The 27797-nt window shown below is 50.9% G+C and overlaps 1 protein-coding gene across 3 annotated transcripts; it reads right to left on the bottom strand.

The window, feature by feature from the left end:
• Positions 1-70: 70 nt before the first annotated feature.
• Positions 71-22566, bottom strand: Kmt5a (lysine methyltransferase 5A). Of its 3 annotated transcripts, XM_059249027.1 has the most exons (8): positions 22438-22566; positions 16465-16589; positions 15211-15367; positions 11334-11553; positions 10879-10966; positions 5056-5115; positions 2097-2287; positions 71-1447 (listed from the first exon to the last, which is right to left on the bottom strand). In XM_059249027.1, the coding sequence occupies exons 1-8, from the start codon at positions 22445-22447 to the stop codon at positions 1237-1239; spliced, it is 1062 nt and encodes a 353-aa protein (XP_059105010.1). In that variant the 5' UTR covers positions 22448-22566; the 3' UTR covers positions 71-1236. The 3 variants fall into 3 exon arrangements, with proteins under 3 accessions (XP_059105010.1, XP_059105009.1, XP_059105011.1); XM_059249026.1 differs by lacking the exons at positions 16465-16589; positions 22438-22566 and adding an exon at positions 16826-16993; XM_059249028.1 differs by lacking the exons at positions 16465-16589; positions 22438-22566 and adding an exon at positions 15645-15893.
• Between the last annotated feature and the right edge of the window lie 5231 nt (positions 22567-27797).

The raw sequence follows: 27797 nt of genomic DNA, 5'->3' as shown, positions 1-27797 counted from the left end.
TGCTATCACAGGTAAGAACTTCACTATCATCCTGGATCTCTGGCTGCCAGGCACCCTAGAGCCAGCACATCTGATGCCTGATGCTGGCAGGGGTCCTGGGCTGGCACCATTCCCACAGGATACTAGGGGTTCTGCCTTGACAGCAGGTAGAGAACTTTCCACACAGCAGAATCGGGGTTGCGGGTGGGGGGGTGTATGGGCTTAGTAATTTCTGGTCCCACTACAAAACCTTACTTTTGATTAGAATAGAGTACCATCTCCAATCTTCTCTACACAAACCAGCCAGCCAAGCCAAAAAGATAAAAATAAAGGAACCCCAGAAGAAAAGAAAAACGCAGTCATTTCACTCCCTTCAAAACCTATATACATATAAGTTGTTTTCTGTGGTTTTTTTTTTCCATTTTTTTTCTTTTTTTGATTTTTTTTTAAACGTTTTGGTTTTTTTATTTTTATTTTTATTTTTAAAATAAATTCAGTGTTCACATTTCTATAAAGAATTAATGCAGTTTCAAGGAGACCTGCCCCGCTGGGGCAGGAGAACAGTGCTTTTCCCGGCCTGCCTCTAGTCTGACTGCCCACCCTGATGCTTCAAGGTGCCTGGAAAAGCCGAAAGCCTGTGGAAGAGGTCTGTTCCCGGCTGGGCCTCCGAGCCCCGGGCTCAGTAAGCTTTGGAGAAAGCAGAGGGGAAGACTAGCTTACTGCGAAACGTTTGTTAAAAAATATTCATACACGTCAATGTGTACGCCTGTCAAGATGCTGAAGAGAACAAGAGCTTGGAGACATCCTGTCCAGGCTGTGCGTGGGGGATGGCAGCACCCTCACACCCGCCTGTCCTTGGACGTGGGGTACGGGGGAGTCCTGGCTTTCATCTTGGGCAGAGCCCAGCTTCCTAGTTCACGTTCGACTCCATTCTCTAAAACCTGTGCCGAGTCTTAGACTGCGCGGGCGGGAAGCACAAACGTTCAACTTGTATGCAAAAAGGTACAAAAACAACTAGAATATAAAAGTTTTGGTAATATAAGGCCATCTGTTCAAGTCCACCTTGGAAACCTGTAACAGATATTTAAATACTACATGAAAAGGCATCTTTAATATACTTTTTAAAAACATTTGAAGTAATTTAGCTAAGAGTAAGTGTGTGTGTGTAAAAAAAAAAAAATCATTTCCCTTTGAGGGCACTTTGTCCTTTGAAGGAGGCAGGGTGGCAGGGAGGCAGGGAGGCAGGGAGCCGCATGGTTAATGCTTCAGCCACGGGTAGGCCTCGATGGAGGCCTTGCTGCGGTCCCCATAGTCGTACAGGAGCTCCTCCCCAGCTGCAATGTCTCGGGAGGCGATGAGGATGAGGTGAGGCACACCATCGATGTCGTGCAGTTTGGTCTGGCAATTCCCACACTTACTGTGATTGATCAGCCTCCCCAGGCGGTTCGTTTCGCGAGTGGCATCCACGCTGGTGTGGTGGGAGAGCGAAAGCGGGTTACAACGATAAAGAGCCTTTTAACCCGGCTGGGACCCTGCGCCATGCGACTCTGGTGGAATGTCGACTGGCAGCCTCATTAGGAGGAAGACAATTTAACTCCAAAGGCTACTTGGGAGAGAGAGCCCAGACCCTCCTGCACGGAGAGCTTGGGGACAGAACCCAAAGAACTCTCTGTGGAGCTGAAGTAAGTTAACTGTAGTGCTTCAAAATATATAAACAGATTAAAAAACCATCAGCTCCCCTAACCTCGGCCAGGAAGGAACGATGACCATTTTGCAGAGCTGCTGAGGCAAATGCCCAGAGGGAAAGGCTCTGGGAGCTACTGAGCAGGTTTCTAGGCGATAAGTCCCCTCCCGCCCGAGGACAGCTCCAATCTCAAAACCTAACTGGGGAGGCAACAGGCGCCCATCTCACCGAACATGGAGATTGCAAACACTTGCAATCCTAGTGCACAAGAGGCCACCGGGCAGGAGGACGGCTAAGTTTGAGGCCAGCCCGGGCTGCATATTGAGACCTGATCTAATGGTAACAAGGAAGGCAACTGATCAGAGGCTCGGGAGCGGTCCAAGGCAGCAGCTCTCTGCCTCTCCTCCACTCCGCACTCACACAGTGTACTCACCAGTAGGTTTTGCTCAGATACTGAAAATAGTACATGTAGCAGCCTGTGGAGGGGTCTTGTGCATACAGAGCCTCTCGCTTCTTGGCGTCGGTGATCTCAATGAGGTCCCCATGGTATTCGACCACAAAGTCTCCCCGGGAGAACTGTTTGGTGGCGATCACACCCCGGCCTTTTCCATCAATGAGATCAATCTGTCAGGAGGTGACAAGACAGCATGAGTTCATAATAAATGTGAGGTGTCACCAGGTACGGTGTCTTCCAGGGAGCTTGGACTTGTTTTCTTTTAAACCAACTTTATTGGATGGGCCTCAATAAAAATAAAACCCACACCAGATGGTGGTGGTGCACCCTTTAATCCCAGTACTCAGAGGCAGGTGGATCTCTGTGAGTTCAAGATCATCCTGGTCTACAGAGCAAGTTCCACAACAGCCAGGTATACACAGAGAAACCTTGTCTCGAAAAACCAAAAATAAAATAAAATAAAACAAAGAAACAAAACCCAAGCCGGGCGGTGGTGGCGCACGCCTTTAATCCCAGCACTCGGGAGGCAGAGGCAGGTGGATCTCTTTGAGTTCGAGGCCAGCCTGGGCTACCAAGTGAGTTCCAGGAAAGGTGCAAAGCTACACAGAGAAACCCTGTCTCAAAAAACAAAAAAAAAAAACAAAAAAAAACAAAACCCACTCACACTGTGTAATGGCTCAATGGCCTTTTTTTTCCTTTTGGTTTCTCTGTGTAGTTTTGGTGCCTGTCCTGGATCTTGCTCTGTAGACCAGGCTGGCTTCAAACTCACAGAGATCTGCCTGGCTCTGCCTCCCGAGTGCAGGGATTAATGGCGTGTGTCACCACCGCCTGGCTGCCTTAATGGCTTTTACTAAAAGTACCGGGTCTAGCTTCAGGTCATTCCCATCCCACGGTGTAAAAGAGCTCCTTTAAGTCCATTACAAAAGTACATTTCATGCTAGGATTCCAGCCGAAATCTAAGTGGGCAAAACACCATTTTGCAGATGAGAAAACTGAGGCTTGGAAAGGCAGAGTCACGGGTCTAAGACCACAAAGCTCGGAAATGGTGACAGTGGGGGCTCTGTCCATAGGCTCTCTGCTTGTTGGGGGGGGGGGGGAAGAGGCGGGCCTAGCGTCCCGAAATTCTGGGACCCATCAATAACGTCTAGTGTTTCTCTTCACACTTGCTACAATGGAGTCACAGAATGGATGGCTGATCAAGGGGCCCAGGACTAAGTCTGTGAGTCTAGGTTACCGGTGGAAAGGGAGGGTTTTGACCCTTGGCTCCTAGGCCAGATCCCTCTGCCACCACCCACTGGAGTACAGCGGTACTCCCCCTCACCCAAACCTCACGTGTATAGAACACACTGAGAGTTTGAGTGTGGCCCTGTGATGCGGCACATGCTTAGCATTCACAGAGCTGGTTCAGCCCCCAACACCAACAGAAAGAAAACAAGATCCACCAGGAGAGAAGCAAGTGCCTTAGGCCTGGCCATGGGAAAACAGTTTAGAATAAACTTCATCTTCTCCTTATCTTTTATTTGTTGTTTTCTTTAGGGCGTGAGTGCTAAGGATTGAACGCAGGGCTTTGCCCATGCTAGACAAGCATTCTATCACTGAGCTACACTCCTAGGCCTCTTTTTGTGTTGAAATGACTCCACAGACAAGCCTTCATCTTATGACTTTTCTTTCTTTTTGGTTTTTTGAGACAGGGTTTTTGTGTAACAGCTCTGGCTGCCCTGGAACTTGCTCTGTAGACCAGGCTGGCCTTGAACTCCAAGAGATTCGCCTGCTTCTTCCTCCCAAGTGCTGGGATTAAAGGCATGTGCCACCACTGCCTGGCCTGATTTTTATGATTTTAAAACTATCCTTCCTACCTCAGCCTCCTAAGCAGCTGGAATGAAGCCTTTGCCCCTTTTTTAGTTCACCCAGGGCCAGGTGCAGTGGTGCACGTCTTTAATCTCAGCACTGTGGAGGCAGAGGTGGCCTATGTGCCGGGTCTACATAGCGAGTTCCAGGACAGCCAGAGCTACCTAGTGAACGAGACCCTGTCTAAAACATAACAAACCATCCAAAAAAGTTCTTCCAGGGGCTGGAGAGACCGCTCAACAGTCGAAAGCACTCAGCTCAGTTCCCAGCACCCACACCACCACACTGGGCAGCTGACAACCACCTGTAACTCCAGCTCCAAGAGATCTGACACGTGCTTCTGGCCTCTGTGGGCAACCCCACCCCATTCACATGAAACAGGAAGATACACACACGTGTATATATAATAAAAAGAAATCCTTTGTAAAGATTGCATTTGAAAATGCGGCTGAAAGATAGTGCAGTGATTAAGAGCACTTATTTTTTTTTCAGATTTATTTATTTATTATATATACAATGTTCTGTTTGCATGTATTTCTGCAGGCCAGAAGAGGGAGCCAGATCTCATTACAGATGGTTGTGAGCCACCATGTGGGTGCTGAGAATTGAACTCAGGACCTCTGGAAGAATAGCCAGTGTTCTTAACCTCTGAGCCATATCTCCAGCCCAAGAGCACTTATTCTTGCATAGAACCTGGGATCAATTCTCAGCATCCACACGGTGGGTCCTAACCATCCACCACGAACCTCCAGTTCCAAGGAATCCAATGCCGCCTTTCTGACTTCTGTGTGCACCTCGCCAAATGCGGTGCATAGACATACTTACAAATAAAACACCCATCACACACACACACACACACACACACACACACACACACACACACACACACAAAAAGCCCGGATGATGCCTCTGTGTGCCCTTCCTGACACGTCTGCCTCACAAGAGCTTGTGTGTGTGGCTCTCTGACACCCTGAAGGCGTAGTAACTGCCAGTGACCATGTGTAGTCCGGGCAGCTTCGTGGCTGCTCTTAGCCACGGGCCAGCTAGGTGGCGAGGTCTCCACCACCGTGCTGCGATGCTGTGGCCTCACCTTCATGCCTTCTTCCTTCCCGCTCTCAATCAGCTCATCAATTTTCTTCCTTTCTTCAGACTGGGTGGAGAGGAAATAAAGAACAGTGTTAGCATTCGCTTACCACGCTGAGGCCAACCACCTGGGACACCAGAGCCCTGAGCACAGCTCCCCTCACCCACGCTTGGTGAGCAATCCACCATCTAATTTTGCCGGGGACAGGAAGGACACTGCTCTGGCCCGCTATACTCTAAGCCTTTGTTTCTGAGACAGGGAATCATCGTGTCAGCCCAGGCTGGCCTTGATCCTCCGGCCCCAGCCTCCAGAGTGCGTGACTACAGGAGGGTAGCACCAGACCCAGCTAGTCTGGATCTTAAGTGTCTCCCAAAGGTCCTTGTGAGAAATGCATGCCCTGTGGTGCTATTGGGAGGCGCTGAAATCATTAAGGGGTGGGACCTAGTGGTCATCACTGGGATTGCACCCTGTATGGGAGGGTGGGGCTCCTGCCTAGTCTCTCATTTTCAGCAATGAGGCAATGGTTTTGTCCCATGTGATCGATCCTCCATGATGCGCTGCCTACCCGGTGCCACAGGGGTCAGCTCTAAAACAGGAACAAAGAATCAAGCTTTATTACCTCAGGTATGTGTTACAGAGCCTTGTCCTGCACAGTACTTTTAAAAACTGTTTAATCCATCATCTAAAAATCAGGACTCTAGAGCTGGCAGCTCAGTGGGCAGAGGCATTTGCTGCCAATCGGACCATCTGGACTTGATCCCCAGGCCACACGGGAGGGAACCAACTTCAAGACATCCTCTCCGACCACCACACCCAAACCACGGCACATCAACGCCCCAGCTTCAAGCAGGTGAGTAAATGGAAAATCTGGACTCTGACTTCATGTGAACTCCTCATCACCCAGGAACTGGGCACAATGACCTATGCCCACAGTCCCAGCTGCTCAGGGGGCTGAGGCAGGATGTTCGCACATTTGAGGGCAACTTGGGTTACACAGTCAGTTCTGGGCCAGCACAGGGCAATGTGGTGATGCACATCTTTAATCCCGGCATTCCCTAGGAAGAGGCAGGCAGATCTCTGTGAGTTCAAGGCCAGCCTACAGCCAGTGCCACACAAAGAAACCATGTCTCAAAAACAAACTAAAAAAGTGAACAGGAAAGGGGGTGGAGGGTAGGGTACCAAGGAGATGCCGCCTGTTCACGTACAGATTAATGCCCGGCACTACCACGTAAACACATAAAATGGATGAATCACCAGGGGCCGATTACGGGCGGCACCTGTGAGCAGGACACATCTGGCTCCACTGTCCCCCAGCTGACTGACAGTTCCCTTGGAGGCCACATTCACATCTCTGAGCTGCATCTGTGCCTCCCTCCTACGAACAGCGAAGCTGGGGCAACACCCACGGGGCAAGCTCTCCTCCCCCTGGCCCTCGTCACCCCGGATCCCACCGTGGCCTCTCATTACACAGGACGCTAGGGAACAAGAGAGAGCCACGGAGAGATACCAGATGCCCCAAATCAATCTGGCTCACCAGCATGGAGGCACCTTCTGGCAGATGGCATCTGTGGAAGCCTTGCCGCCTGCTGAACTCACACCCTTGCTAGGCAGAGCCTGGGACTAAGACAGCTGGCCAGTCATTCAGCCCACACCCACACTCTGATAGGCCCCGAGATACGTGATGGAGACAATGATGAGTGAATGAGACCGGGTGACAGCCACCTCCCTAGTCTCAAGGCTTCTACTCTAACTCTGGACTCCACTCCCTCTGCTTTTATTTATTTATTTATTTATTTATTTATTTATTTATTTATTTATGTATGTATTTTATGCATACGAGTGTACTGTCTGCATGTATCCCTGCAGGCCAAAAAAGGGCACCAGATCTCATTACAGATGGTTGTGAGCCTCCATGTGGGTGCTGGGAATTGAACTCAGGACCTTTGGAAGAGCAGCCAGTGCTCTTAACCTCTGAGCCATCTCTCCAGCCCCCGACCTCCATTCTTTACCTAGTATCAGAGGAGCCTTTTGAAAATATATTATCATTGTTGTTGTTATTATTATTATTATTATTATTATTATTATTATTATTATTATTATTTTAAAGACAGGTTCTCTCTATGTAGCTCTGGCTGCCCTGGAATTGGACATGTAGGCCAGGCTGGACTCAGAGGTCTGATTGCCTTCGTCTCCCACATCTAGGAATTAAAGTTATGCACTACCACATTTGGACCTCTTGAAAATCGAAAAGAAGTCCCAGCATTCCAGTGTATTCAGCTAACAGTAAGCATCAATGCTGCTTCCCTGGGAGTGACGAATTTACAGAAGGACTCACGATGTTAATGATACACAGGTCCCTGGGAAGCATCTGCATGACCTCCGTTATTTTTCTCTGGATCAAGAATTACTGAAAACTTTAGAATTAGGTTTGTACTCTGTGGTGAGGAGCTCAAATCCCTCTGTAATAGACTCCCGGGTGAAGAGACCATGGGAGCATACCACCACGCTCACCCGGATGCTGCTTTAGTTTACACCTTCTCACCATTACCTTTTCCTGTTTTGAGACAGTTGAGGCTCTGCCTCCTGAGTGCCGGGATTAAAGGCTTGTGTAACCATGCCAGACTTTTTCTTATGTTAGGTACAAGATTATGTATACAAGCCTCCCCATCCCCCCTCCCCACCAGCTCTGTAGCCGGCTCTTCCAGAAAGCCAGGTCTCCAGCCTCCAGGCGCTGGAGCAGCTGTCCCTCCTGCCTCGAGTGACCTTTCCCCTCATCCATCTGCCTGCTGGTTTCCTCCTTTGCTCCAGAGCGGTCACGACACCTTTTCAGAGAAACCGCAGACTCCTGGGGACCAAGGAGCCTTAGGCTCCTCACTCGACCAAGCGACTCTGGCTCACTAAGCCCGCACCCAAAGGCACGCAAGGTTAGTTCCCGTCTTCCCGGCAGAACTGCTGACTGCACCTGGGGGTTCATGCACGGCAGCCAAGGACTCTCGTGCCGCTCTGTGGCACCAGCTGCCTAAGTCCATGGTTAACAGCACAGGGCCTGAGATTATTCACCACAGAAAACCCTAGCGAGGACAGAGGTCGGCAGTTCTGGACGGACACACACCACGTGGCAGTTCATCAGTCCCGTGTGTAAAGACGACAGTTGGAAGAGGTGTGGGATAACCCAGGTGGGCAGCTGGGGATTTTCCTTCTGAGCCGAGGAGAAGCAGGCCAGGAGTTTGAGGCTTGCCAAAAGCCAGTCCTGGGTTTCTCAAGGATAATTTAGGCATAGCCAAAGCAGGCCAGGATGCAGGTGGAGTGGGGTGAGACAAGGCCTGAGTAAAGGTGGACAGGAAGGAAGGAGGGCACCTCACGGTCCTCAGGTGATATCAGAAGGGAGAAGGAAGCCAGGGCACTGTCAACAGTTATTATAGTCCTTGCTCCGGTGTAGTTACCACCCACCAATGGGCAGACCAGCCGCCAGCCAGCCAGCCACGGGGCTGGGAGCACCTTAATGGCTTGCTCTGTGCACAAACCCTATGGCTCAAATCCCTCCCTCCTGCTCTGAACTCTGGACCTGGCTTTGCCTTGCCAGCTTTTTCTTCAACTCCATGAGGTGCCCCAGAACTTGGCATTTTGATTTCACTCTTGGCCACTTGGTCACGTAGGGTATCTCTTGACCCACCGACTCAGTCCCCAGCCTAGCCGAGTTGGTCAGGAAGAGCACCCCCCCCCGCCCCCCCCAGGCCTAGCTGCTCCATCCAGCTTTCTCTGCAGTCAAGAGAACAAGGACCCTGCCAGCAGCAGTCACACCCACACGGTCCTGGGCAGCTGGCACTTCACTGCCGCAGCCAGCAGCAGGGGCACGGTGCTCCTTCAGCAGTGCCAAGACAAACAGCAAGGGGCACAGCGTGGCTCTCGCTTGTACCCGTTCCTTGTCTAGTAACAGGGCACACACTTCCCCCGCCTGCGGCTTATCTGCTGCAGGAAGCAGGTGACCTGCAGTCACCCATGTCCCTCCAGAGCCTCTGTCCTCCAGATACAAGAGCCTGGCTTTTAGCACACAGCCTCGGCGGCTCCCACCCAGCAGCCCCCCAACCCCCCGTGGGGCCTGCCATGGCTGCTGCCTGGCTGGGAGGAGCTCTGGGCTCTGTGGCCTGGCACCTCCTCCACTCTGCAATGCTGTCTTTGAGTGACCCAGCACAGGCTCCCACTGCCGGCAGGCAGGCGGGCGGGCGGGCGTTCATAACAGCTCATTCTTGGCCAAAGGACACTGCCTTTCACAAGAAAGAAAGCCAAAGCTATTGGGGAAGCAGGGAGGGAGGGGGGAGCAGACCCTCCCCACCCCCTCTTTTGGGCTTGTTTTTTAAATGAAGCGGCATCGATGAAAAGAATAGAGGATGACAGAGCTGTAGCTCAGCCTGCCTCGCTGACGACTCCGAGGCTGAGGGCAGCTCTTCAGTGGATGAAATGATGGCGCACTCGGACCAGTGCCCTCTTCCCTGTGTGGAGGTGACCCGGAGCCTCCAGAGTCAAAAAGACCTGCACAAGAGTGGGAGCAAGGAGGCATCTGGCCATCCCCTCGGGGTTCAGAACAGAGAGGCAATAACCACACCCCGCTGCTCCAAATATTGACAGGCTGCCCTGCTGGGAACTGTGTACACATAGGTGTGGGGCCACACGGACTGGACACAAGGTGTGTGGGTGTGTGTGTGTGGGTGAGAAAGAGAGAGAGAGAGAGAGAGAGAGAGAGAGAGAGAGCGAGCGAGCGCGCGCGTCTCAGCTAATTGTCATTTGCACTCTCACATCATTATAGAACAAGAAGGCTCTCGTAGCCCAGGCTGGCCTCAAATTCTTTATGTAACCTAGCCTTGTGCTCTTTTTACTGTTTGTTTGTTTTTTGAGAAAGAGTTTCTCTGTGTGTAGCCCTGGTTATCGGGAACTCACTCTGTAGACCAGGCTGGCCACAAACTCAGAGATGTACCTGCCTCTGCCTCTGGAGTGATGGAATTAAAGGTGTGTGCTACCACACCCCGACTGGCCTTGAACTCCAGCTATTTTATATTTCCCCTCCTCAGCGCTGGGATTATAGACAAGAGCCACCGTCTCCAGTTTATACAGGGATGGACTCCAACTGAGCTGTGTGTCTAGCTCAAGGAAGCCATTTGATTTGCGCCTTTTGCTTTGAGACAGGATTTTATGATGTAACCAAGGGTGATCTCAAACTGGAAATCTCGTGAGTGCTGGGATCCACACACATCTACCACAAATCTGTTTCTTTAGTCTTTATAACCACTCACCAGCAACAATCTTTTTTCTTTTTCTGAGGCAGGGTCTTGCTATGTAGCCTGTCTGGCCTGGAACTTGCTGTACAGACCAGGCCGCTCTCATGAGAACTTAAATCAGTTCTCCCAACTCTGTCTTGAATACTAAGTAGGTGCTATGTCTTCGTGCGTGGCCTTTACCACTCTATTTTATAGACAGGAGAGTGTACTACATCAAGGTGTATCTGGCTTGAGCTCAGCCATCAGTAAGTACTTCCAAGTTACTGATCTTTAGAAACTTCTAGATGGCAGAGACGCTCCTAAAAAAACAGGCTGCTTCCTCCATGTTCCCCCAGGTTCCAAAGCCCTGCCAACACACCCTGGAAAAGCTAACCTGAATCTCTATGCCCTGAGGTAGGTACAGGTTGCAAAGCTCCCCAGATGGGGTCTTAAACCAGTCTCCTGCTCCACAGGAAGGCTCTGATAGAGGAAGAACAAGACACACTCCGGGCTCCACCTACACACAAAACCCACAGGCCGCCTAGTTCCTCCCAGCTGCAGCTGACCAGACCCCTACCTGCAGCTCAGCTTTGCTCTTCCTGGAGCTCCTTCGCACCGGGTAGAAATCCGTGAGTTTTCTATTCTGCTGTGTTTTCCCTTGAGACCTGGGTGAGAGGGGAGGAGGAGAGTAAACACAAGCCGCCCTGCCCCCAACCCCCGCTCAAGCCCAGACCCAGGAGGCCACGCCCTTTAGGTGGTCCTCAAACCTTCATGCACTGGGACCTGACGGCACATGTGCTCCCCTACCTAGGTGGGCCCCAGTTTCAAGGGCCACTCATCACTCCTCTCTAGCGGAAGAGACAGGGAGCCAGGCCTTGACCCCTGGACCCACCACCCAGATACAGGGAAACACCAGAAGTGTGATGATTCGGGAGAGCGGCCTGGCAGTGGACTACACAACCATAATGGGCACCTGAGCCAGGCCACAGGAACCAAATGCTCTATGCTAGGAGAGGGCTCCAGGATACTTACTTTTTCCGAGGGGCCTGCTTGCCCTTCAGGGGCTTTTTCGGGGCCTGCTTGGCAACCACTGTATTGGTAGGATCACATGATGGGGGTGGAGTTTTTGGAGGTTCTGCTGCTTCAGATTTTTGGTTTGGAAAAGGTGCCAGGGGACCTCTCCTGGCGTCTTTGATCTTCTGTTCATCGGACTTCACGGAGCTTCGGATTGTATTCCCAGCATTTCTTTTCTCTGCAGTGGGTGTTGGGTGGGGAACAGGGATTTACTCTATGCACTGGTATCGCCTGTGTTCTAAGACACAGCACCATGGGAGTGTCATGAAGTGGCTGGAGGCGGTGTTCACTACGGCCAATCAGGCAGAAGTACTTGGACCTATGTTTTGACCGAATACTGGAGAGAGGAAATGGCCCTCTGTATGCGGACATAGGAGACAGCCTGTGGTCATGTGAAGAACTGTGGCTGGTAATGCTGGCCTGGGTGCTCAGCCAGCAGTTTTCAGACACTGGGCTGCAGAACCCAGGAAATAAGCTCAATTCTCAAAGCAAGAGCTAACTAGCACTGATGGGCGGCGCAGTGAGGGGACAGAGCCCCAACTCTTTTCCCCACTCACTGCCTGGCAGGCTTCACTTCAGATGCTTAGCCAAACAAACCCTCTCTCTAACAAGGTAGAAGCACCAGGTTCCCCGGGATGGCACCTGGGCAGACCGGCTTGCATCCTGTCAAGAGGCACACGGCAAAAGGCCTTACTGACAACAATGTGCAAGCCCTATGCTGGTGAACCATGCTATTTTTAAAAATGCATCTAATGATTTACTTTTTAAAGTAACTAACGAAGATACTACCCAGAGACAGGAGATGGTACAGCGATTTTTGGAAAAGTTAGGCGGTTTCCTCACAAAATTAAACACGTAATTAGCATATGACCCAGCAATTCCACACTCAGACGTCTACTCAAGATGATTAAAAACACATGTCAATGCAAAAACCTGTACATGAAATGTGGTAGCTTATGAATACTAGCCAGACAGACAGACGACCCGAATGCCCATCAGTGGATGGACAGTTAAACAAAATGTGGTCTGTTGACGCACGGGAAACGATTGTGATTCAGCCATAGAAAAGCATGAAGCGTCGATACACACTACATACAACATGGGCAGACTCTGAGTGAAAAGGCCAGCCACAAAAGGCTCCAACAGCCTATGACTTCATTTGCATGAATAGTCCACAGCAGGCAGAGCTGCAGACCCAGAAAGGAGGTTCAGAGCTGCCTAGGGCTGCGGGGGATGGGGAATGCAAAGTCAGTCTTCGTGGGTGTGTTCTTGGTGGGGTGATGAAAATGCCCTGGACTTAGACAGAGGTGGTGGTTGTGTAACTCTGCAGACACTAGAAACCACTCAACTGCACACTCTGGAGGTGGGGATGTACAGCTCCCTAGGGAAGAGCTAAGACCCTGCATGGTGGCACATGCCTGTAATCCCAGCACACTTGGGAGGTGGGGGTAGAATACAAGTTAAAAGCATCCTCAGCTGCATGGGAAGTCTGAGGCCAGCCCGGGCTACAGATCTTACCTTGGGGGTGGGGGTGGGGGAGACTCAGGTCTGGGGTGTAGCCCAGGGGTAGAATGCTTCCCTACATGTGCCAAGTCTCTGGGTTCTAACCCCAGCTTTATAAAATAAGCAAATAAACTTTGATATCTGAATTATATCTCAATAAGCAAAAGAGGAAAAAGAAACGCATCAACGGTATCCAGGAAGTTGGACGTGGGGAGCTCAAGAGCTGGCTTAGTCAGTAAAGTGACTGCCACATAAACACGAGGATCTGAGTTCGGGTCCCCAGCACAGGCATAAAAGAAGCTGAGGAAGGGGGTGCCGGGAGGACAGGCAGTGGACAGCTTAGCAGGTAAAAGCACTTGGCACCAAGCCTAATTACCTGAATTTGATCCTCGGGACCTTCATGGTCGGAGAAAACCGAATCCTGTGAACCCCACAACCCCGCATGGACACAGCAGCAGCACAGAAACACCGACCCACAGACATGCACACATACAAAACGAATCAATGTAATTAAAACAAAAAACTCGGTCCAGATCAGCCCCGCTCCCTTCCATCCTCCCTTCTTGGCAGGAGGCAGGTGTAACCCTGGGAGTACACAGTGTCCGTTAACACCTGTGACATGTGTCTGTGCCACAGCACAACTGGGCGAGAGCCTGACCTTTTTCAGAAACCCCGATGTACACGCCGCCCCAGATTCTAATCACCGTCATTTGGCAGCACTAGGCACCGGGAAGCCCCGGCTCTGAGCCCCCGTCACCATATGGACAACATTCACTCTGCTCAGTTTTGGAAGGGATGCAGGGCGGCTGCGGCCTCAGACAGTCCCTTGCCCACGCCTGGGTGGCAGATGCCCTCCTATCAGCTACAGGCACAAGGATGTAGAAAGACACGGTGATGGCAGTGTGGTCGAGCCGGTAGCGGTAACATCAAAGGCCCTTCTACACCCATGACGTAACGACTTGGGCGAGACAGGATTCCTTCTCTCTCAAGTGACAGATAGGACAATTGGGGCTCACAAAAGAGCTGCAGCTAGTCCAAGCCTTCTCCTTCCTTCCAAGTGGCAGCTACAGTCAGAACCTAAGCTATTCTGAGACTGATTCAGACAACAGAGCCCTGTGCATGGGGGTGGAAAAGAAAATTCAGCTGAGGGCAGGCCCCTTCCACAGGCACAGCCTTGGAGCTGGGGCTTTAGCACTTCTGACCGTTTCTGTCAGGGAACACACAGCTTTCTTCTCCTATAAAGCCGCCGGCAGCCAGGGGGAATGAGGAGGCGTGGGGGTGGCCAAGAGCCTCAGACTCCCCAACTAAAGCTTTGAAAGGGACTATCCGGAAGGAAGGAAGGTTCTTGGAGGGTTTGCCTTGTTATTGGGCTAAGTAGAATTTTCTTTTTGTGGTGTTAGGAGTGGAACCTAGGGCCTTACACTCGCTAGGCAAGCCACATCCCAACCCTCCCTATTCCGGGCCGTGGGGTGGGACAAAGTCTCATCCTGTAGGCCAGGCTTTGAAATCACTGCAAGCCTGATTTGGCTTTCACAGAATTTCCCAATAACCATGCATTCTTGATTTAATCTTTATTTCTTTCCTTTTCTCTCTCTCTTTCTTTTTTTTTTTTTTCAAGACAGGGTTTTTCTGTGTAGCTTTGGAGCGTGCCCTGGAATTTACTCTGTAGACCAGGATGGCCTCGAACTCACAGAGATTCACCTGCCTCTGCCTCCCAAGTGCTGGGATCAAAGGCATTTCTTTCCCTTTTTGGTAACAAGCGCTCAGGATCAAATCCAGAGTCTCACATGCTAGGTTAAGTATTTTACCACTGAGCCCGGCCACCAGCCTATATTCAGTATTTAACTCCAAATCTCACACACAGCGCATACTGCTTTGGAAAGTAACAGAGGACACCTGAATGGAAAGAAACTGTAGAAATGGGGTCAGGGCCCGCCACACAAGGAAAGTGAGTCGATCCCCCGAGCTTACTTCACACCGCAGTCGCCTGCTCTGTACAACCTGGACTCAACTTCTCTGGCATTCTTAACCATCCCAAGCCTCTCCCAGCGCAGGCAGGCCGGGGTGTTATTTTTGCATGACATGCCTGAAGGATATGCTAACTCTTGTGAAAGTCGGAAAAACCTGTCAGACCACAGGACACATCCTACCCTTTCCACCAGTGCTTGCTTCTCACTAGTGAGAAGGAACATGGTTAATATCTTCTCCCTCACACCTGGCCCTGGGAAGGGGTGTGTGTGTGTGTGTGTGTGTGTGTGTGTGTGTGTGTGTGTGTGTGTACACACACAACCTGCGGAGCGAAAAGCAGAACAGGGGCCATTTCAGGGCTTACCTTCTCGCTTCCTGTAGATCCCAGCTAATGGCTTCCCCTGGCATCTGACCTCGTGATGTGCAACTGAGTTCTCTTCCTGAAGAGGGGAGCGCATTCCAGAGCATTTGTTCGGACTCATGTAGGCATAGATCTTTGACTGCCCGGCAAACACGTTCTCCTAGAAAGACAAACATGTATTCTGAAAGAGGCGTGAAAACAAAGGCAATCTCATAGCATCTGAAGGAAGAAGGGCAAAGAAGAAAAAAAGACAGATGTCATCACCACTCCAGGACAGGCCGACCCGGAGATGCCAGAGCTCCGGCAGATTCTGAAGCCCCAGACCTCAGGTTTCTGGCCACGTGTACTCTCTAAACCCGGTACCTAAGGAAGTCCGGCCAGCAGTGGACAAGACAGCACATGAAGGTCCGGTCCGTTTAAGGAAAGAGCGAACCTACCCAGCAGCAGGGAGGTCAGAATGACCCAGGAAAAACCCGACTCTGGATCTGACGGGCTGGGCTGAGTCAGGGGTTAACTCCCCGGGCTAGGGAGTCAGCCACTAGCACAGAAACAGCCCTAAGGGAACCTGATGAGCCGCTGAGTGGTGCGGTCAGCTGGGAGGGCTTGTGTACTGCCTCAACCTTCTTCGCTGGCAGGCCGGCCGGGCCTGGCCCCTCTCAAGCCACTGCAGCTCAGCGCCTCCCAGGACTGTGGCTGAGTGATGGGGTAGGCCAATGAGAGCTCAGGCTCCGGGCCAGCGCATTTAGGGCGGTCACTCCGCCGCTGCAAACCGCACCTTGGCTGCTAACACGGGGGCAGGCTCAGCGGGGGAGGGTCGGTACAGGTCACTCCTGTGCTGGTGTCTTTGGGTGTGGGGCCCCTCCTCGGAGTGACCACATCCAGGAGGAGGGCTCTCCCAGAAACAATGCAGGGCCTGGCTGCCACTGAACACCTAATCAAGACACTCTGGTGACTCTTGAGGGGCGCCAAGCAGGCCCCCCCCCCATGCCCTTGGGAAGGCAGCCACCTCCCGGGACCCTAGGTCTCCGGAGGGACTGAAAACGCTACAAGGCCACAGTCAAACTTTTCGAGGTCAGCCACTGCCAGGGTCACGGTGGAGCGGGACTGCCACTTCTGGCCAAGCAGCAGATAAGGAAGCTGCCCCAAGCCGGCACCACCGGCGGGCGCCGATGGGGGGGGCCCCCCCCGCTGCGCCCACGTGCGCGAGGCCCGGGCCCGGTTGGCGCGCTGCTCAGTGCGGGGAGGGAGCCTGCTTACCCCGTCGCTGCGGGGCCTCCCCGGGCCCCTCTGCTCCACCATCTCCGGGCCCGGGGCCGTCGCCGCCGCCACCGCCGCCGCCGCCGCCGCCGCCTCCACCGCGCGGGGCTTGCACATCTTCCTGCCTGGAGAAGGGGGACCCGGGGGAAGCGGGGGAGGGGCGCTCAGGGCGCGGCGGCGCGGGCAGCGGGACCGCGGGGGGCCCGCCGCAGCCATGTCTCCAAACCCGCACGCAGGGGGGCCCGGCTGCGCCGTCCCAGGGCGGGGGGGCCGAGCCCTCGCCGCGGCGCCCTCCCACCCCGGCCCGGCCGGGGCCCCCTGCGCCCGCCCCACCCCGCGCGCCCGGGCCCGACACACCCACCTGCAGCCCAGCTAGGCCCATGGCGGCGCGGCCGGCGCCCTCGCCCTCGCCGCGGCCCGGCCACCAGCGCTGCCGCCGCCGCTGCTGCTGCTGCTGCCGCCGCCACCAGCGCCGCCGCGGCGCCCCGGGGAAGGGCCGGCGGCGCCCCACGGCGCCCGCTTCGCCCATGGCCCGTAGCAGGCCGGGCGCCCGCGCGCGCCGCAGCCGGGGCCCGGAGCGAGGCCGGGGACGGCGCGGGCAGGGGCGGCGCTGCCAGGCGCCTGCGGGGCGGGCGCGAGGGCGCGCGGCGGCCAATCCCGGCTCGGCGCGGCCCCTCGCGCGCGCGCCCCCGGCCACTCCGCGCCGCGGAGACTGCACGGCCCGGCGCGGAGCCGCGTCGGCATGCGTGCGATGTTCACGCCAGCCCCGGCGTCCACCCTGTTGGGCATCCCGATGGAAGGTGGGGAGTACCCAGGGGTGGCCGCAGAACCAGGAAGTGATGGGTCCCCGGTCCTAACAGGCGTTCGGCCTGTGGCCGGTAGGAGGCCCAGGGGAGCCGGAGAGCCCTGCCTGGCCTTGATAAGTTTGCTGGGGTCCTTCTTCTGCCATGCAATCTTGTCCACGCCACAGAACAACCCGGGGAAGACAGACACCGTTATTACCTCTTTCCTAAAGATGGGGAAACTGAGGCTCAGGGAAGCGAGGGACCTGGCCCAGTTCTTGCAAAACAGTTTTCAGCCCAGGCCAACAGATTAGGGAGGCCGTTACAGATGAAGAAATTGAGGGTGGGAGGAACAATCGGTGTGGCAGAAGGGTTTTTTTTTTTTAGCAGGTCACCCACCTAGTGCTCCTGCGGCCCTCCCTGTAAGAAAAAATGCCTCGGTAGGCAGAGTTTCAGGCACCCTGGTGACTGTCAGCTTAGCTCACTGCCTTGTGCCGCTCTGCTGTGCCTGTGTTAGGGCATGCGGGCTCACGGCCAAAGATTCGCTGGATTTGTGCAAAGTCATAGAGGCAAACAAGACACTTGAAGGTACCCAGCTCCTGCCTTACAAGAGCATTACGACCACAGCTAAGTGACTTTGCAAGTCTGGCCCTTCTAGGTCTTGGTAGCTAAACCCACAGAGTCTTGTGTTCCATAACCTACCCGAGGGGTCTTCCAAAGTCTACAATAAAGGGCTGGCTGTTCGGGGCCTCCTCTGCACCTTACCTCCTGTTAAAAGGCCTAATACTGAGAAGGGTTACAGGACAAGCCATTCTTAGAACATTAACACCTTATCAGCTGTCTTTAATCAATAACTTTCAAAGTTGGAGGCCTACCCCACCCTCCAACTTCCCATCCCTCTGCAGAGCCTGCCACACTCCATTACTGGAGACTATCCAGAAGTAGAAAAGATTCCCAGGGGACACTCAGACACCCAGGTTAAACCACGCCGAAGTGCCTCCACATCTGAGGTCACACAAGATTTATAATTTGGAGTACAAAAACCCTTCCAGTTCCACGCTTTTTGGCTGCCCGTCAGCCCTCAGAAGCAGGGCATGGGTACCTATGAAAATCATTCCGTGTAGAGGCCGCCCACGCTTTCCCTGCACCTGTATGTAACAAATATCCTATCAGCAAACAGAGCTAAAGATATGGCTCAGTGGTAGAACACATGCCTAGCACACACAAAGCCCTGGGTTCAAACCCAAGTATTGCAAACAATAACAAACAAACAACATGAACTATCCCACTGGGAACTAGATATGGTGGCTCCCACCTCCAGTCTCCCCTTGGTAAGCTCAGGCAGAAGGGTTACAAGTTTGAAGCCTCTCTGGACTATAAAGTAAAACACTTGTTTCCAAAAAAAAAAAAAAAGAAAGGAAAAAAAAAAACCAAAACAACAAGACAGAATTAAAAACTCTACTGTTGCCTAAGATTTCAGAGAACTATAAACTGACAACGATATCACCAATAGCTAACATAGCCTGAGTGTTTGCGTTAGGACCTTTAATATGGCATCATTCAATTAAAATTTCTGGTTATTATTATACTATTGCTCCCCTTTCACCCCTATGGAAACAGGCTCGGGGCAGATGACTGATTTGCCTAAGAGTACTACGACAAGGAAGAAATGGGCCCAGAATCCACTTCTGTTGTGCAATCACCGTTTACCATAAAGAACGGGTACTGCGTCTCTTGAATTCAAATGCCAGCATGTAAATCCATTTACCAGACATTCACTGAATACCTACCTGCTTCCGGCCCATGTGTACACAGCAGTGAACGTACAGGCAGCTGGAGGTCAATGAGGCCGGGTGGGGTGGGGGTGTGAGAGGGGCCTTGTAGGCCGCAGTGACAAGTCACGTGATAAAAATCTGTACTCTTTAGTTGCTGAGAGATGATGGAGGTGAATCGTGTGGAGATGATGAAGTGGAAGAAAGGAGAACAATTTGAAAAGGGTAGAAGAGGTGGAGAAAATAGATGAGCTGACCATCCTCAAAATAACGTGTACGGTGGCTCACTCCTATAACCCCTACACCAAGCAAAAGTAATATACTTGGGTTGTATATACCTTCCTGACTCTAAAACAACCCAAAGCCACAAGACACTCTTCAAAACCAAAGAGAGGCAACCTGGTATGTGAGTAGTCTGTTCAAATGACACAGTAGGACTCTCGAGGTGACATGAATTTCTTTTCTTTCCTCTGCCTCCTCTTTTTTTGGGGGATGGTGGTGGTGGAGGTAGGGCGTCTCATACAGTGGCCTAAGCTGGCCTCCAACTCTCAGCAATTCTCCTGCCTCCGTCTCCAAACTTCTGAGTCACCACCCCTGCTCAAGGATGGACTCTCTAGGGGCTAAGGTTGAAGCTCAGGGGTACAGTGCTGACCTAGCATGCCCCTGGGTCCGCTTTTCATCTCCAGCATCACAAAAACAAACAACCTCCCCCAAAGTGATTTTCAGGAGGAAAAAGCCTGGTCTTTTCATTTGATGTACTATAAACGATGTGTTATTTACAACTCTTAACGTCTAATTCAATAATTCATAATAATACACATGCACCAGGCCTAGCAGTACCCTAACTAGTACCCAGCTACTTGAGAAGCTGAGGCAGGAGGACTGTCTGAATCTTGGGCCAGCCTGTGCTACATAGTAAGTCCCTGTCTAAAATCAAAACCTAAAACAGGCTTGGGCCAGGGATGGTAGTATACATTCTTATTTCAGCACTCCAGAGGCGGAGGCAGGCAGATCTCTGTGAGTTCCAGGCCAGCCTGTTCTGCACAGTGAGTTCCAGGCCAGCCAGACCCTGCCTCAAAAAAAAAAAAAAAAAAAAAAAAAGCCGAGTGGTGGCGCACACCTTTAATCCCAGCACTGGGAGGCAGAGGCAGGTGGATCTCTGTGAGTTCAAGGCCAGCCTGGTCTACAGAGCGAGATCCAGGACAGGCACCAAAACTACACAGAGAAACCCTGTCTCGAAGAAAAAAACAAAAAGAAGAAGGAGAGGATAAGAAAGTTGTTTGCACAGCAAGTGTGAGGCCCTAGGATCCAATATCAATAACACACACACACATGCACACACACACGCACACACACGGGTAACTAGGTCAAAGGGGCACATAGCTAATGATGAGGGTCCTAAACTTCACTGGGCAGAAGCTAGACAACTTTGCCCCTGAGCTTTGGTTCAGAAAGGGAGGCAACGGCATAATAAAAGACACAGCATGGAGAAAAGTCTGTGACTTCAGACTTCACCTTTGACCTCTGAAGAACGAAGTAATTTCTATAGATGAACTGAGATAATAAAATGTTTGGATCTCAATAATAATTATTCCCATATTTCAATAATAGTTTTCTCTCTATAATTTAATTACATCACGGGGTTTTGTTGTTGTTGTTGTTTTAGTTTTTTGAGACAGGGTTTGTCTGTGTAGCCCTAGTTGTCTTGGAACTTGCTTTGTTGACCAGGCTGGCCTGGAACTCAGAGCCCACCTGCCTCTGCCTCTGGGGTGCTGGAATTAAAGGCTTTCGCCACCCTGCACACAGCTCCATCAAATCAACTTTTACTGGCACTCACACACTCCTTTTTTTTTTTTTTTTTAAATGTACTGGTGTTTTGCCTGCATGTATGTCAATGTACTACATATGTGCCCTTGGAGATCGGACTGGTTTTCTGTGATAGTATAGAGAGGTGGCTCAGTGGTTAAGAGCACTAGCTGCCCTTCCAGAGGACCCAGGTTCGATGCCCAGCACCCACATCTGTTCACAACCCTTTGTAGCTCCGGTTTCAGAGGGATCTGACACCCTATCCTGGCTCCTGTGGTCACCAGGCACACAAAACACCCATACAGATTAAATAAAAATAATAAAGTCTGAAAAGTTAAAAAAAAAAAAACGTTTTGCGGTAATAGGCAAAGTGAAGTAGGGAATCATTTTATATCAAAGTTACTCCAACAATTTAAATGTGCTTTTAGATGCTTATTTTTTTTCCAAGAAAAATGTAGTGTTAAACTGGGCATGGTGGTGTATACCTGTAATGCCTGAACTTGAGAGGCAAAAACAAGTTGGTTACCAGCTTGGTCTACATAACAAGTTCCATTTCAGTCAGGGCTACTTAGTGAGACTCTGTCGCAAAATAACGAAAAGGAAAAGGTGCTGGAGTTGAGCTAGGGGAGAGAGGGGGAAGGATGAGCCTAGTGTTAATTTCCTCTGTTAACTGGATTATGAACACTTTAACGTGGTTCACTATGCCTCATTTCTGGTTAGCATCTGAGGAAGTCTTGTCCCCAAAGACCCTATAAGAATGCTGGGAGAATAAATGATGCAATAGAGTTCAGAGCAAGCAAAGGAGACCAATAAATATTCCCTTAATAAGTGGAGACAAGCTATGATTATTGCTATACAGAGCACATTGCATTAAGGGAAATTCCCACTAACACGTTCGGTCTTGGCATTTCAATAAAAACGCCATGCTCCAACTTAAAAAACAACAACAAACAAAAAACACTCCAGTCACGCTCAAGTTTTTGGTTCTTTCGCGTGCGACACAGCGGCTAGAAATGACCAGCCGCTTTTGTCCTGATGGAAAATTGTATCTTCAAAGATGGACTTTGCGGCCGCACGAGTCCACCCACGCCATCCCCCTGTGGGCTGAAGTTCTGCCCGGCTTCAGGGTGAAGGGCTGTTCCGCCAGGCACTAGGGATGGGGGGGATCCGATTCACCCCGCGAAATGGACCACTGGGACCCAACCTGACCCCGCGGTGCAGAGCCGATTCAGGGGAGCGCACTGCCTGAGATACCACTCAGCAATCTGCACCCTGCCTCGGGGTCACCTCCTCCGTCGGCCAGGCTCGTGGCATCAATAACAACCGTTCCCTGGAGGGGCGCTGCGCTCAAGTTTCCAAAGAGCTTTGGCATAGGGATACACCAGCTCCGGGGAGACTGGCTGAACCACAGGCGCACACTCGTCCAGACCGGACAGCGGTGACCGACACACACGGGGAACGGTCTCCGGGAGCACCCAGGGTCCCGTGTCCCTCCGGATCCCCGCGCTCCACCATAGGTGGATGCTTGCGAGCGGCCGCTCCGGCGCCGAGCGCTCCCTGCAGTGCGGCTTACCACCAGGCAGTCCCCTTGCGCTGGCCACCCTAGCAAATACCTCTAGCCATGGCTGGGCTCTGTCAGCGCCTGGAATCTCCCGGGAAACCCAGCTTTCGAAAAAAGTTGCAACAACTGTAGCCAACTGCTCCCCCGGTCCGCGGCTGCGGGTGCTGATTGGTGCGGCCTCCCGCCCTTTCGCGGGCTGGCCGCTGTGATTGGCGCGCTCGAGGCCAAGGCCCGCCCTTCTCCCCGCCTTTCTGCAGGGGCAGGGCCTTCGGCCAGGTGGGGGTGAGGGCTTTAAATTTGATCATCTCCTAGCACTGATTGGCTGAGCTAGAAAGACTCCTCGGCTGCTATTGGGAGGGTGGGGCCTTAAGCTCCTCCTTCTCCTGGCTGAAGCTCCGCCTCGGGTTTGTTCAATCTCCCGTTGGAGAACCAGACCTAGAGGTGGACCTGAACAGGAACTTCCGGTTTGCGGGAGGCTTGACCGGAAACCAGACCTTTGACCCGTCAATCTTTCCTTATGTTTTTGGGTCGCCTAAGGCGTTCAGAAGTTTGCCATCTCCACCACCTTGACGTCCACTCTCAGTTTGAGCTCGTTCATTCGAGTTCCCACGTTGGAAAGGCTTACTGAAAAAAAAGTATGTTCTTCCAATATGTACTCTGTGGGTAAACTCAGAATTTCAAAATTTAAACCCCCAATCACCTGCCATTTTACAGATGGGGTAATAGACTATCCAGGATATTTTTTTGTTTTGTTTTGTTTTCCGAGTCAAGGTTTTTTTTCTGTGTAGCCTTGGCGGCCCTGGAACTCGTTCTGTAGACCAGGCTGGCCTTGAACTCACAGAGAAAACCGCTTGCCTCTGCCTCACGAATGCTGGGATTAAACGCGTGCGCCACCACCGCATGGCTAGTTATCCAGGAAATTTATTTTTTTGCCCAGGATCAACCAACCGTTTCCCTTTAGGGCCTGGGTAAATAATCAGGACCGACAGTTTGCTGCATAGCCCCCTTGACTCCAGAAAAGCAATGTACCCGAGGTCCCAGATACACACAAGTGTCCTGAGTATACTTGGCTTTAGACACAGGGAAGGGATCACTACCTGGTTTTTTTTGTGTGGACTAAGAACATTTTGCTTCTTCCACATTGTCAAGGATCTTGCCATTGCACAAAGATAGCGGGAAAACAAAACGAAGTGGTATGGAATCCAGCATGTGCCTCAGAAGTAGGGCGTGTGCCTAGGACACACCAGGCACTGAGCTGAATCGTCCCCCGGCACCAAGAAAGTCAAAACAAGTGAGGTGGCATGGGTCCAAACACTTGGCAAAGTAGAAAGTGGCACTTTCTCATGACCTCACTCTGTGCCTGTGATGGAGCACTTCAGCCTTCTGGCTCTCTGCTCTCTCTGCTGTCAATGATAGGGTTCAGCAGGACTTGGTGGTACATGCCCTCATCTCACCTACTCTGCACATGGAGTAAAATGACAAACTCAGGCCCCCCTGGGTTATGGAGCGAGTTCAAGAGCAACCCGGAGGAATTGGTCTGACACTAAAAAGTAAGAAAGAAAGCTGAGGATATTAGCACACTGGTATTTGCTTAGCGGGTTCAAACCACTAGATCAACCACGAGTACCACTACCTCCCACAAATGAAAACATTAAGCTGTAAGCTCCTAAGGAGCCTTGCAACTTCCATAAATATGTAGAGGTTCTATAAAATTTATAGCTGTTGGGGATTTAGCTCAGTGGTAGAGTGCTTGCCTAGCAAGCACAAGGCTCTGGATTCAGTCCTCAGCTGGGGGAGGGGGGTATTATTAATTCAGATCTAGGTGTGATGGCTCATATCTGTAATCCCAAAATTTGGGTGGCTGAAACACAATTGCTGGGAGTTAGCGGGGGCTGGGGTGGCATACACCTTTAATCCCAGCACCCGGGAGACAGAGGCAGGCAGATCTCTGTGAGTTCGAGGCCAGCCTGGTCTACAGAGCGAGTTCCAGGCTCCAAAGGTACACAGAGAAAGAAACCCTGTCTCAAAAGAAAAAAAAAAAAAAGAATTTCTGGGAGTTTAAGGTCAGCCTGGGCTATAGTGTCAGATCCTGCCTTTTTTTTTTTTTTTTTTTTTGGTTTTTTTTTTTTTTTTTTTTTTTTTTTTTTTTTTTGGTTTTTCGAGATAGGGTTTCTCTGTAGCTTTGGAGCCTGTCCTGGAACTCACTTTGTAGACCAGGTTGGCCTCGAACTCACAGAGATCTGCCTGTCTCTGCCTCTCGAGTGCTGGGATTAAAGGCGTGTGCCACTACCACCCGGCTAGACCCTGCCTTTAAAAAAAGAAAGAAAAAATTCCAGGGGGCCTAAAAGTAATGGCTTAGGGTTAAGAGCACTTTCTTTCTTTCTTTCTTTCTTTCTTTCTTTCTTTCTTTCTTTCTTTCTTTCTTTCTTTAAAGATTTATTTGTTTATGTATACAGTGTTCTGCCTGCATGTGTCCCTGCAGGCCAGAAGAGGGTACCAGATCTTATCACAGGTGGTTGTGAGCCACCATGTGGTTGCTGGGAATTGAACTCAGGACCTTTGGAAGAGTAGCCAGTGCTCTTAACCTCTGAGTCATCTCTTCAGCCCTAAGGGGACTTCTTCTGTATTCTAAAGACACTTCCACTCATGTGCACAATGCATATACATAATGAAAAACATATATATCTTAAGAGAAAACCAAAAGCCAGGCAGTTGTGGTAAATTTCTTTAATCCCAGCACTTGGGAGGCAGAGGCAGGCAGATCTTCTGAGTTTGTAGCCAGTCTGGTCTTTATAGTGAGTTCCAGGATAGCTAGGGCTACAGAGAAACCCTGTTTCAAAGAAAAATAAAATTAAAAGAAGAAACAACAGAAACACAGTGCTGGTTGTGGTGGCCCATGTCTTTGATCCCAGCCCTAGAGAGACCAAGGCAAGTGGATCTCTGTGAGTTAGAGTCCAACCTGGTAATAGTGAGACCCTGTCTCAAAACAAAACAGAAAAATTAGCAGGGGGTGGAGAGATGGTGTTTTAGGATTACTATTGCTGTGATTAAAAAACATGACCCAAGCAAGTCGGAGAAGAAAGGGTTTATCTGGCTTACCCTTGCTTGCATATCACTGTTTATCACTGATGGAAGTCAGAACAGGAGCTCAAACAAGGCAGGAACCTGGAGGCAGGAGCTGATGTAGAGACCGTAGAGCGGTGCTGCTTACTGACCTGCTCCCCATGGCTTGCTCAGCCTGCTTTCTTACAGCACCTAGGACCACCAGCACAGATACAGCACCACATCAGTCACTAATTAGGAAAATGCTCTAGGGGCTGGAGAAATGGCTCAGCGATTAAGAGCATTGACTGCTCTTCCACAGGACCCGGGTTCAATTCCAGCACCCACAAGGCAGTTCACACCTGTCTGTTACTCCAGTTCCAGGGCACCTGACACCCTCACACAGACATACACGCAGGAAAAACACCAATGTACATAAAATAAGTTTAAAAAAAAAAAAAAGAAGAAGAAGAAGAAGAAGAAAGAAAATGTTCTATAGGCTTTTCTGGAGCCTGATCTTATGGATGCATTTTTCAATTGAGGCTCCCTTCTCTCAGGTAACTCCAACTTGTGTGAAGTTGATATAAAACTAGCCAGAGCCGGGCAGTGGTGGCACACGCCTTTAATCCCAGCACTCAGGAGGCAGAGCCAGGTGGATCTCTGTGAGTTCCAGGACAGCCTGGTCTACAGAGCGAGATCCAGGACAGGCACCAAAACTACATGGAGAAACCTTGTCTCAAACAAACAAACAAACAAACAAACAAATAAATAAATAAATAAATAAAACTGGCCAGGAAAGATGGATAGATGGCTCAGTGGTTAAGAGCACTGACTGCTTTTCCAGAGGACCCTGGTTCAATCCCCAGCACCCACATGGCAGCTAACAACTGTCTGTAACTCTAAGATCTGACGCCCTCACACAGACATACATAAAGGCAAGACACCAACGCACATAAAATAAAAATAAACTATTAAAAAATTAAAATAAAAAGGAAGGTGGAGGGCTGGAGAGATGGCTCAATAGTTAAGAACACTGATTGTTCTTCCAGAGGTCCTGAGTTCAATTCCCAGCAACCACATGGTGGCTCACAACCATCTGTAATGAGATCTGATGCCCTCTTCTGGCCTGCAGGGACACATGCAGGCAGAACACTATATACATAATAAAACAAATCTTCTTTTTTTTTTTTTTAAAGGAAGGTGGAGAGAAGGAACTGGCTGCTCTTCCAGAGGACCCAGGTCCAGTTCCTATCACCCACATGGAAGCTCACAACTGTCTGTAATTCCATTTCCAGGAGAATCCAACACTCTTCTGGACTCTGAATACTAAGCATATAAGTGGTGCACAGATGTACAAGCAGAAACAAAAACCCAAACTTAATAGGATTGGGGATGTAGCTCAGTTAGAGTGCATGTGTCTGGTGTTATATAAATAAAGCCTTGGATTTGATCCTAAGCTCAGCATAAACTGAGTGGAGTGGTATATGCTTGCAATCCCGGCATCTGAGGTGGAGGCAGGAGGATCATAAGTTCGAGATCCTGCAGGTCCAACGGAAGTTGATTCTTTGTTGTTGTTTGTTTGCTTTTGCTTTTTGAGACAGGGTTTCTCTTTCTTTCTTTCTTTTTTTCTTCCTTCCTTTCTTTCTTTCTTTCTTTCTTTCTTTCTTTCTTTTTTTTTTTTTTCCCAGACAGGGTTTCTCTGTGTAGCTTTGTGCCTTTCCTGGAACTCGCTTTGTAGACCAGGCTGGCCTCGAACTCACAGAGATCTGCCTGGCTCTGCCTCCTGAGTGCTGGGATTAAAGGCGTGTGCCACCACTCGGGGGCCTGAGCTTGCTTCTTTACATTGATAAAGTCAGAGAAACTGCCTTTGAGTCCAGCAGCTTTGGTGAAGCCTGATGGCATAAGCTGTATTCCCAGGACGCGATGGGTAGAGGCAGGAGGCCGCTCAGGAGTTCAAACAGCTTCATACATAGTCTGGGCTCTGTGAGACCATCCCTAATCACCCCTCACCCAAAGAAAACGTGGAAATTTAATGTGCATTATAAACAAGGCAGCTCAGGACACAGGTCAGTGGTGGCACCCCTGCCTGACATGAACAAAGCCCTCAGTCAGTGCCCACCCTCCACCCATCAGGTCTTGGGACAGGGAAAGGTAAATACAAACACTAAGAGGTTTTAAGGAAATTTAAAAAAACAAAACAAAACAAAACAAAACAAAACAAAACAACAACAACAAAAAAAACCAACAAGCTATGTAACTGGGATTGGATGATGGAGGGGATTGAGATGAGGCCAGAGAAGGGGGGTGGGGCTGGGTTGACCATCTAGGTCCTTAAAGAACAGTGCTGGATTTTCAGCTCAGATTCACTTT

The sequence above is a fragment of the Peromyscus eremicus genome, chromosome 23 (genome assembly GCF_949786415.1).
Source record: "Peromyscus eremicus chromosome 23, PerEre_H2_v1, whole genome shotgun sequence".
Lineage (NCBI taxonomy): Eukaryota > Metazoa > Chordata > Mammalia > Rodentia > Cricetidae > Peromyscus > Peromyscus eremicus.
This window is presented reverse-complemented; position numbering and strand designations above follow the sequence as displayed.